General features: G+C 41.2%; 1 protein-coding gene across 1 annotated transcript in view; it reads right to left on the minus strand.

Annotated features, from left to right (window-relative positions):
• The window catches only part of GCLC (glutamate-cysteine ligase, catalytic subunit), a 54,409-nt gene extending 45,608 nt beyond the window's left edge, over window positions 1-8,801 (minus strand). The window contains exons 1-2 of the mRNA XM_015423977.1: window positions 8,752-8,801; window positions 3,236-3,434 (exon numbers count right to left, since the gene is read on the minus strand). Of these exons, the coding sequence (XP_015279463.1) occupies window positions 3,236-3,434; window positions 8,752-8,801 (249 nt within the window). The remainder of the gene's footprint in view (window positions 1-3,235; window positions 3,435-8,751) is intronic.
• Between the last annotated feature and the right edge of the window lie 3,550 nt (window positions 8,802-12,351).

Here is a 12,351-nt window from a genome sequence, read left to right on the forward strand (position 1 = left end):
GGCTTCCTTGGTGGCAGGTGGGCGGGGCTTCTGCGGAAATTTCGGGGAAGGCACAAGCCCCTCAGCCCCCCCGCAGATTACGCCAGTGAGGGCAACTCTCTTTAGTATAACACTGTAAATATCCACAAAAGGCCGTTTTTGATTAAGTGTGTATTTGGTTTCCCATCTATCAAGTCTGTAACCTCCTCTTTAGCACATGGTGGCATACTGTAAACACATAAAGCAAAAGATACATGTTGCTCGGCCCACAAATGATATTAAATAGAATAGTATATATTGTCTAATCTGTTTCCTTGCTGACATTCAGAATGAACTTTAAGATGAAGTTATAGATAATAATCATAACTAATATCAAATTAAGATCTTTTTGTTTTTCTTAAACTTCATTATATATGTTTTCCTCAATTCTTGTCCCATAGGGGAAAAAACTTTGACTTTAACAGCCTGTAAAAGATCTCTGGATAAAGCAAGTTAGGACTGCATGTAATTTTTTTATATACCTATTCTTCATTAAGAACTTGGCTGACTTAGGGCCTAAGAACAGCATTTAACCATGTAAATTATATACTTGTTCGGTACATAAATTGCTGTCCTATACCCCAAGTATAAAGATTTTGAAAGGGCAACAACACAGTCTTAAAGGGTAACACGTTAAGTCCACAACTCTGTCTAGGATCACACTGTATGCCTTCACCTTCACTAAAGATGAAGAAAACCTTGCAATTTTTTGTCAAATTCTTTTTTCCAGTAAGTAAAGATGAAAAGGGCCAAAGGAAACAAAAATAGCTCATGCACATTTTCCTTCCTTGAGAATAAAATCAGTTGCCAAAGCCCATTTCCACTCCCGCAGCTCAGTGACATGTGTTTGTGTGTTTAAAGCAATTAATATTACAAACCTTGGATTTAATTCAATGTAACAGCTTTTTATGGGCAATCATTTTCAGTTTCTGTGAGGTACTGTGGCCCTAGGCATCACAAGTCTAGAGATGTCTTATGACGGCAACTTCTTATAATTGTGGTGCAATTATCTTGGGCATGTCTGTTACCAAGCTGTATGGCAAATTTTCAAAATCAATGTTACTGTATTCACTAACATAAACAAACACATTTGTTCAAAGTACTATGCATACTTCCAAGGTCAGCCAAACCTACATCTTCAAAAGCTTTCCACATAGGCTACAAAAATACCCTTGCAGTAACAGATCATCACATGTTTCCTCAGATATTGGTATTAGCCAGTGTTTTTAAATGTAGTAACACTTCAAGGATAATGAGTGGCACAAGATCATATACAGCATGGAATCTCGAGCTTATTTATTTCCTTCATTTATACCCTGCCTTTCTCCTCAATGAGGATGCACCGTAGATTATATCTCCTTTCCCTGAATTCCTCGAACAATGACCTTGTGAAGTAGGTTAGACTGTGAGTGATTGGCCCATGCCAATTCAACAAGTTCAGTTCTATGCCTGCTTAACCATATTGCTTTGAGGTGATTTCCACAAGTAATGCTCGTATCAGATTTTGTACTCTGCACAAATTAATTTCAAGGTAAACCCTTCACCTCTTCCGAGTGGATGAGGAACTCGGAGCACTGAAGAATTCTGTGATATAAAAGACCTGCCACAGTCAGTGATCACAACATATCACTCGTGAGATTTGGGTACCTAAGTTTTCTATGGTGTTTTTATTTTCTGATTTTATTAGCTCTGATCCTCACAATCACACAATCATCACTGACTATCTCACAGTACACAAAGCAAACAAACAAGATTGCAGAAGCAATATCAACATAAGAGAATGGATGACTGAAACTCAGCACAGTATGCTTGCGGCTTCTGGAACGACTGCCTGTACTAATTGTAGTATGCTGAAGTTAGAAGTTTCACCTCCCAAACATACAAAACACTTGTATTTGTATTCTAGCACTACAGTATGTACATTTTAAAACAGCTCAGTGTATTACAGGGAAAATCTGACATTACTGCTATCAATTAGGTATTGCTTGACAAATTCAAACAGCAGCATCAATTGTTGCTAAGCTTTATTTTTTAAAAAAGTAGTTGCCCATCAGTGGTGAAATTAATGTCTTTTGTAAATGTACATAGTGACTTGAATAAATTTTAGCACTAGCAGCGACAGAACAGCTCCACACATACCACCTCTGTGCTTCTATTAAGGCCTATAGGGAGATTCTCTCTAACTTGTGCCTGTTATTATTACACATAATATTCCACTAACATACACAGATCCATAAAGAAAAAAAGCTGAGTAGCCACTGAAATATCAGAGCAGGAAGGAAGATGCTCATTCAAACGACCCCTCACTCATCTGTATGTGAATGAAACTTGAGGATGATTTATGATGCCACAAGCACTTTTTAGTCTGGGATCTCTCATATGCTAAAATGTTAATGAACAACAGGCAGTGAAAACTGGATTAGATACACTCCCAAGCCAACATGTTTTTGAAGTACAGCACAGTGCTAAAACTGATGCACCATTTGTGAAAGGTAAGCTCAAACAAATGAAGAAGTTTAGCAAACAGAGAATTCAGTTTGGCTACAGAGGAACTTGGTCTGCCCACTTCAGCCACAGACTTCATAGAAGGTGATGTGTGTGTTACAGAGAAAGAGCAGAACTAAAGCCATTGTTTAGCTAGGACTAAATCCAACTGAGACCAACAGATCTCCCTCACAAGCAACGTGCCCAAGATCACACACAGGAAGAAGCAGATGCACCTTTCTCATGTTGCAGCACAAGATACCCAATCAAAAGATGGGGGATTTACAATACCTTACCTTTCAGGGCACTTGTGCAACACATTTCAAAAAGGTACGGTCAGACACAAATACTCACGTTATCTTAAGATGATCAAATAACGTGTGCATCTACATCTCCAAACACAACATTTACTTTCAAATTAGCGGTGTACAAAAAGTGTACACTTACAAAACTGATGTACCTCCTGTGAAAAAGGGGCTCAGACCAATGGGATTTCGGCACACAGAAGACTTAGCTTCTCCACTTCAATCACAGGGAGTGAGGAAATTCTAATTCCATTACACTGACACCCTTATTTAATCCAAACTAACGATAAATGCTATTCTGAATCCGGCACATACATAATCTGTTATTCTTCCTGTATACACAGAGACACGTGCACAGGGCACCCTCCACTGAAGGCTCGCCACCCGTCCCCGTCGTTCTTGCTCTTCGTCCCCAGCGCTCCACTCACCTCATCCCCCCATTTGAGCACGTCCTTGTGCCTCTCCCTCACGGCTCGGTAGATGTGCAAAAACTGGAGGATGCCGTGTTTGCGCACGTGCTCCGCGTGCTTCTGCGTCTCCTCCCAGCTCAGCGGGGAGCCCTGCGACAGAAGCCCCGGGGAAAGGGGGGGGGGGGGGGAGGGGGCTGGTTTGACGGCCACCGAACTACTTCAAGCGGAGCGGAAAGGCGGAGGAATCTACCGACAGACACGGGTATCTCTTCCCCCCCACCCAATCTTCTTCCGTCGCTGAGGAAGATGAAACCGCGTCTTATTTATCCCGCCTTGGCGTGTAGCACAAGCGAAAGCACAGCAAAGAAGGCCGACGGGCAGCGTCTGCTCTATGTATATGTTGTGCGGTGACCGTCCCGGCAGCAGCGTGGCACGTGACCGCGAAGAAGGAGGGCGGACATGCGCGCGGGAACACCTCCCCCCCCCCCCCGGGGGCTCGCGCGCTCTGTGTCGTGTGCGCGAGAAGGAAGGGGAGGGGGTAGTTAGAGGGTTGAATCAACGCGTCAAAGGGTGACTCAGCACTTTTTTCTTCGCCGTCACCGCTCGCGTCGCCTTTTTCTCTCTTTCTCCCGTTCGAACGCGCTCGAGCCTTTCGCGCTGCTTTTTCTTTAATCGGCTTTATGGTACTTTCGATCGTGACGTCTTTTTCCTCGAAAGGGAAGAGCGAAAGTTTATTTATGCTCATTCGGAGGAGCATACATCTTTTTAATATGATTATTGTATTAGAATAAAAATTCTAAACCACGATGAGGACTACTGTGGTTAAAGGATGCGATACGAATATTAAAAATAAAACCGTCGTGTCGTCATATCGGTATCCTTTTGCATTATTTTGGTAATAATAAATAAAATGAGTAGAAATAATTTCCTAATATTGTCGTTCATCCTGGGAGTTCAGGTGATGTGTTCAGTTCGCCCATGTTGGTTAGGTAGGTTAGGCCGAGAAAAAGGGTCAAGGTCAACCAGTGGATCAGAGTCCAGATCCTAGTTAGACTCCTGAAACTTTCCCAGATCCTAGCCCAGTACTGCAGTTTGTTACACCAGACTAGGGCCTCCATTTTATCTTGCCCTTGCCCCAAGGAGTTAAGAAGTTGCATGGATCTTCTCAGTTTCATCTTCACAATAACTTTGCAAGATTGACTGGACTGTGTGATGGTTAACAGCCCAAGATTACCAGCTGAAATTAATGTCTTAAGTGGGCATTTGAACACCAATCTCCTTAGTCTTCATGTCGTGCTGGAGCCATCATGCCATACCAGCCTTTTGCGAATGTGTGGGGTGTAACGTATATAAGCACACAGTCTGACTAGCATCTTTAGATCCCTAACCTGGGGTGGATGCTTTTGCACCTTTTTGGTCAGAATTCACAGATAAATGTTTTATAACTTTTTCCCCTTGGTACATTTGCACCTGTAACTTAGGGCCCAGTTGGTGGTCCACTGACCCAATTCACAGTCATACATACATAGGACTCAGTTTAGAAAGCGCTAGCAGGGGAGTCGAATTGGTGGACCACCAACTTCATTGCTAACACTTGTATTGTTTACCTGGACCCTGCATAAGAAACATTCCCAAAATGTAGCCACTTACAGTGTAGGATAGTGGTTAGACTGACAGACTAGGTTCTGGGAAACCTAGGTGTGAATGCCCATGATGCTATAGAATCTCACTGGGTGACCTTGGGCCAGGCATGCACTGTCAGCCTAACCTACCTCAAAGGGCTCTTATGAGGATAATGGAGGAGAAAGGAACAACTTAAGCTGCTTTAGGTCCCCATTGGAGAAATAAATAAATTACTGTGAATACAAAAAAAGATACTGAATTTGACTCCCAGGATGCTTTTTACCCCAGCCTATTAAATGTATTTGGAATTTTTAAACAAACACAAAAAGCCCATGAAATCCCCCCCAGAAAACAATGTTCTAAGGAAGAATTTTTCAGAGATGCAGCTCTTCCTGAAGATGGCTGCCATAACACCCCCCCCCCCCCAAGATAAGCTGGAGAACATCTACCTCACTACTTAGAGCTCTTAGGCAGAAAAATACCCCAGAACAATGACAAATGTACAACTGTTAATATCTTATTGTTATTTTCTGCCTGACATGAAAGTATGTTTTCAAGCTCAGTGTGTTTGGTTACTGTAAAACACTTCTGCCACAAACACATTCTCTTGATCGTGGGATATTTTTCACTGGAATTTGGCTTGGGGTAGAAATATACCTCAACTTACAATTAGTGTTTTTGCACAGTCCTGCCAAAGTGATACATATAATTTATTATATACTAGGAATAAGGCCTGTTGTGAAAATAAATACAATGAGCTCTAGAAAGAGGCTCTGGGAGAGTGCCAAGGACTTGGGCACTCAGCATCAATGTGCTGTGGCGACCTCAGCAGGGTATAATGACACAGAGTCCACCATTTTCTCCAGGGGAACTGATCTCTGCTACCTGAAGAGCAGTTGTAATTTTGAGTGATCTCCAGCCCTCACCTGGAGATTGGCAACAATTGTTACCCAGGAAGAAATGGCTGGTTCGGAGGGTGGAGTCTATGGCATTGTACCTCTGAGGTCCCACCCCTCCTCAAACCTCACCCTCTCCAGGTTCCAGCCCTAAAATCTCCAGGAATTCCCACCTGGAGTTGGCAACCCTATCTTCTTCCCAGCCAATCATCAACCTACCTTTATTTCCCCCTCTCTCTTCAGCTTTCCATTTCCCCCTCTCCTGGAGATTGGCAACAGTGGTTCCCCAGGAGGGAATGGGTGGTTGGGAGAAGATGATGAAGAGATTGGATTTATACCCTGCCCTTCACTCAGAGTCTCAGAGCGGTTTACAAAGTCGTTTCCCTTCCCCTCCCCACAACAGACATCCTGTGAGGTAGGTGGGGCTAAGAGAGCTCTGACAGAAACTGCTCATTCAAGGACAGCTCTGACAGAACCATGGCTTGCCTAAGGTCATCCAGCAGCTGCAAGTGGAGGAGTGGGGAATCAAACCCGGTTTTCCCAGATTAGAGTCCACACACTTAACCACTACACCAAACTGGCTCTCACTGGAGGGTGGAGTCTATGGCATCGTACCTGTCTGAGGTCCTACCCCTCCTCAAACCTCACCCTCTCCAGGTTCCATCCCTCAAATCTCCAGGAATATCCAGGAATTTCCCACCTGGAGTTGGCAACCGTATCTCCTTCCCAGCCAATCAACCTACCTTTATTTCCCCCTGACTCTTCAGCTCCCGTGGGTGTATCTTACTCCATAAATTCACTACCACCACTCACAGAATTGTCACTGCCTTTTTAGAGGGACAGTGAGACCCCTCTGGCCAAATCTCCCTATTTGGAGATGGAATCCCCAATCTTTGGGGGATCTCTGGAAAGTTCGCAACCATAGGGTCTGGCCTTTCCTTGCTTTCTTGGCTACCCCCTCCCTTTGTTATTGTGCAGAGCGGGGGAGACTATGTGGTCACAGCACAACACAGATTAGTAGCCCAAATAAAATTATTTAACTATTTACTCAATTATGGAGCACACACACACTAAATGAATAAGGCAGAACTGTAGGAGTAAGCACATACTATGAACCAACAGGCATAAATCAACAGGGGTTAAACACAATCCTCTTTCCCTTCACACAATAGTCTCTACCTCTGGAGGTTGTGGGCTCACCTGTACTTCAGCCTCTCTCTTGCCCAAGAGAGCAGGGAAACTTCCATTCATTCCCCAGTCCAGCCAACTGTGGAGTGGCTGAATCTCTGCTGCCTCCCAGGGTTCCCCCATGTCTGTGGCTTGTGGCCTGGACAGCCTCATCAGCACAGGCAGCAGGAGCGTTTCCTAACCTCCTGTAGGACAAAGACGGCCGCTTCCCTGGATGGACTGGAATCTATATTGATGCTGCCCTGCCCCTTGGGACAGTCTCGCTTTTCCCGCACTTTTTGGCCTTGGAGCAGCTGGGAACTGTAGGCTAGCAGATGAGGAAGCCCCATTCAACCCGATGAGTGATACCCCTGCAGGTCCCTCTCTGGAACTGCAGCTCAATTAAGCCTTATGGGGGAACATTTTAAACAAACAACCACACTGACGGCAGCTATCTTACAAACACAGGTAACTGCCATTTCGTTACACCTACCGACAGCCACACAGGAGGCAAGCGGGAGGAGTGTCTTCATCAAGAGAGAAAGCTGTTTGCAAGTAATTCTGACAGGGCAGAGTGACTGAAGGGGGAGTGGGCAGGGAAGAGGAGCAGACCCAGCACCCGGCCAATGGCACGTGAGTACTCTTGAGTGGTGGCTGATGGGCCAATGGCTGAGGGAGTGCATGGAATCTTGCCACCCCAAAACAGGATTATGTATAAAGAGAGATTATTTATCCATGTAGCATTTGGACAGGTATGAGACACCCTCAGAGTCAGCAAACAAAAAGAGTGGGCCCACAAAATAAATTCACAGCACATATAGAAATAACTAACATTCCCACAGAATAATTTATTAGGTTTCCTACTGAGATCTTTGTTTGTAAATTTTCTTTTTCTTATACAGGTCCTTACAGGTTGATCCTACATATGTGTTTATAATCCATAATTTATTTGTGTAGCATCCTTACAATTTCCCTAAACCAGCTTCCAATATTGGATCCCACCTATAACATCTGAATGACAATCTCATGGAACGGGCAGAACATTTAAGAAAGTTCAGATTATTCCTAGTATGCCTCTTAGTAATTTATTCCTAGTAATTTCCAATCAGTATGCAATGTTTTATCTACATAGAAATAATTTCAGGGTATAAAATTATTGCGAGGTCCAGACCCTAAAATATAAATGCAAATAATAAATATTCCTGCACCTTTAAAAATTGCACGGAAGGGGAGATTACACAGTGTATGTTGCAACACAGAGATCTGAAAAAATAGGGAAATACTTCCTTGTCAGCAGTTCTTAAAGATACAATAACTCTGTCACAGTGCAGACCTGGCAGCTGTTATCAGGGGAAGAAAAATTGTTTACATTGGTTGCATAGTAGATTTCTCTATTAAGCCTGGACCACCATGACTGGGGGATTGATTGGAGCCTTTGATGTAATTGTGCTTCCGTGTAAAGTCATGGAAGATAGGTTCATCTGGACAAGGGTGTTATAGCCAAAATACAGCAGAAAAATAAAATGGAAGAAACTCCAGTTTACCTATCTCCTTCAGTGTCAAGGAGTATCATAGATTAATAGATCCTCAAAATTCTCAGTTTTTGCTCGGAATACCATCCTGTGTGAATTCGGAACAAAAACCTTTTTCCTATTTTCTGCTACTGGTGCCACAGGTGCTGCTATTCCAAGAGCAAAGAAAGTCTCATGATTTGTTCAGCTGCTCAGCACACTGCCACACATGATTTTGCGTGAGACTCAGTGGCCAAAGTTAAGATCTGCTGTTCTGTCTCTGAAACAGTTGCTTCCAGATTTAACACTGTGCTGAGCAAACTTTGGATTCCTGTACCTCACACGTTTTTCTGTTTTCTTCCGAAATTGTGGGTAGGTTCTGCTCATCTAAGTATTGTTTGTGAGATTCTTTGGATATTTCCACTCTTTTATATAATTGTGTGTAGAAGTCTTGAATTATTTCCCTTAGTCCATTCCTAGAAAATACTTCTTTTCTCTCTATCATACAATGAGTGAATCATCCTTTTCTCTTTCTCTTTTCTTAACTTATAAGTCATCATCTTCCTAGTTTGTTTGAATTTTCAAAATAGTCCTGTTCAGCAAATTTAATATTTTTGCCATTTCTTCTGATAAGAGTAAGTTGAGTTGATGCTGCAGTATTTTAATTTTCATCTTTAATTTCTCATTCAAAGGGTCCATCTTTAATTCTTTCTCTTTATTCTGAATAGTGTCTATTATATCTTGAAATGTCTTCATTCTTTCTCTTTTCTTTCCTGCTGCAAATCTAATTGCCAGTCCTCTGAAAAAGGCTTTACTTGTATCCCAAACTGTCTTCATGGATGTTTCTTCATTCATATTTTGTTGAAAGAAAGTCTTCATTTCTTTCTTAGCCATCTCTAAAAATTGTCCATTTTTAAGTAATTGTATATTAAATCTCCATCTAATTGGATTGTCTTTAATCTTCAACAATGGTGGGTTGTGGTCTGCAAAGGTTTGTGGCATAATATCCATATCTTCAATTTCCTGGAAACGATTCGATGTAATCCAGCAGATATCAATTCTGGACCAAGATTTATGTCTGTCAGAATAAAAGGTATAGTCTTTTCCAGTTGGATTTCTAGTTCTCCAAACATCAATCAGTTTGTATTCCTCAGCCAATTCTAGAAAAGATCTTGGAAGCAAAGCTTTGAGGGGTTTGATCTTCTTAATGGTTCTCCTGTCAATGTCTTGATCAAAAACAGAGTTAAAATCTCCAATTATACAGATATCCATGTAGTCATATTTTGTTATAGTTTCCTTCATCATTTAAAAAAATTTACCCTATGATTCATTCCGTGCATATATCACCACAAATAAGACTTTCTTGTCTCTAATATCTATTTCAAGTAGCAGGAGTCTTCCATTTTCTGATGAGAATATCAAAATAGGTTTTGATTTTTCTTTGATATTTACAGCTAATCCTCTTTTCTTTACATTGTCTGAAGTGGTAAATAACTTACCAAGGTTCTTATTGATCAAATAATGTTCATCTTTATGTCTAATGTGTGTTTCTTGTAGACATACAATATCTACATCTATCTTCTTAAGTTGTTTAAATATCTTTCTTCTTTTCTCATGTGAATTTAGTCCATTTATATTTACCGATAATATCTTGGTTGTTGATGAATCCATTATGATCTATTCTTATTACTACCATTTCTATTTCTCATTGTCATTCTTTGTGATTTACTTTCCATGGATGGTTTTTTGGCTGTGCTGGCCTCAAGTTCTTCATCCAAGGCTGTTGAGTAGGCTGATGCTTCCTCTTCTTCTTCAGTTGCAGTAACTTTTGCTTTTGCTTTTGTTGTTTCTTGCCTTTGTAAAAGTTTTTCATAATGATCCAAAAAGTCTTTTGCCTCAAAGATGGAGTGCAGTCTAAATCTTTGACCTTCAAATGAAAAAAAATCCTTCTGGAGTAAGCCATTGAAATGCAATTGAATTTACTGTCAGTTTGGAGGTCAGAAATACATATGCTTTCCGTCTTTGTCTTATTTTCCGGGGAATTTCTCTTACAATCTTTATTTCCTTGTCTTGTATTTTAAGAGTATTATTCTGTGCTTCTTTCCACACATGACCTCTGACCAACTTCTTAGTAAATTTCACATGTACTTCCCTTGGAAGATTATTCTTCCTTGTATAGGCAGAGTTAGCTCTATATAAAAAGTCAATCTCCCTCTCCATTTCTTCATATTCAACTTCCATGAAGTCCGCCAATCCTTCTGCCATAACTCTATCTCTTCTTTTTGTTCAGGTACATTCTGAAATCTCAGTAGGTAAGCAGCTCTATCCATCTCCAATTGAATCAGAGAGTCCAGGGCCATCTTCTGCTGTGTATCTAACCTGTCCATCCTCAATGATGCTACTTCAGCTTTTTCTTCAGCTTTCTTGGCTTGTTGTGCCACCTCTGTTATTTCCTTCTTATTTTCTAATAGTTGTTTGTTAAGATCAGTCATTTTAACTTTTACGTCTCCAATCTCAGTGTTTAGGTTTTTCATCTGATCTGTAACTTATATTAAGGCCGTCTGCATCTGATTTAGGTCCGACTGTAATCCGTCTTGCAGATCATTCTGCACCAGGCTTAAACTTGCATGAAATTTAGTTTGCATATCCTTCTGAATTTGACTCAGGCTAGTTTGAAAGATAACTTGCATATCATTTTTAAAATCTTTCAGAGATTCTAATGTCAACATAGTTCTCAATAACTTAGTCTGTGTGGTAGGCGAAGATGCTGCAGATGTTGGGGGAGTATTTTTCTTAGCTGGTTCCTTGTTTTTTTAAAAAAATATTTTTATTCTGTTATACAACTAGTCACCCAATATCTTTGCTATTTACCCCTCCCTCTTATTTTCTATCTTACCAGGTTCAATATTAAAATATCAGAGCCAATATCAAACCATACATTAAACTCAATATGATAAATATCTTCCCAATCCAGACCCCCCAAAAATTTTCACTTTGATTATTCTACCAATTTATAACACTTTAAGTCTGACATTGATCAAATAAAAATCCTCTAAGCATCTTTTAGTACACAGATACACAAACACACATAAACAAACCCAGGGGAGATAAAATGGATAGATTTCAGGCTTCTTCAATCATTTCTGTATCGCCTCACCAGTCCAAGCACATCCTGTTTCAGGTCTCTTCACAATTCTCCAGATCACAGTTAAGTTCCAGTTCCAAATTGTTGTTGTTGTTGAGTCGCACAGTCGAGTCCAACTCTTTGTGACCCCATGGACCAGATCACGCCAGGCCTTCCGGTCTTCCACCGTCCTCTGAAGTTTGCTCAACTTCATGTTCATTGCATCTATGACACTGTCGAACCATCTCATCCTTTGCCGTCCCCATCTTCTTTGACCTTCAATCTTTCCCAGCATCAGGGTCTTCTCCAGTGAGTGCTCCCTTCTCATTTGGTGGCCAAAGTATTTGAGCTTCAGTTTCATTATCTGGCCTTCCAGGGAACAGTCAGGGTTGATTTCTTTTAGGATTGACTGATTTGATCTTCTTGCAGTCCAAGGGACTCTCAAGAGTCTCCTCCAGCACCATAGTTCAAAAGAATCTATTCTTCGGCGCTCGGCCTTCCTTATAGTCCAACTCTCACAGCCATACATGAGCAGATCCAAAACCAATAGCAGATGGAGAATAATGAAGGAAATCCAGACTTTTTATATTCCAACCAGGTAAAATCCAGGTAAAATCCAACAAAGTCTAACAGGTAGGTGGAAAAATCCAGCAAAAAATGTGGAAAATACAGCCAGTGTTTTTCAAATTTATATCCAAAGGTAGGTATAAGAGTATCCAGTGTTTTTCAGGTTTATAGTCCAACCAAAGTGGGCAGATTTATAATCCAACCAAGGTGGGTAGCAAAATAGTTTTTAACTTCTAATTGCTAGTT

Source organism: Gekko japonicus, unplaced genomic scaffold (genome assembly GCF_001447785.1).
Source record: "Gekko japonicus isolate JY-2015 unplaced genomic scaffold, Gekko_japonicus_V1.1 scaffold391, whole genome shotgun sequence".
NCBI lineage: Eukaryota > Metazoa > Chordata > Lepidosauria > Squamata > Gekkonidae > Gekko > Gekko japonicus.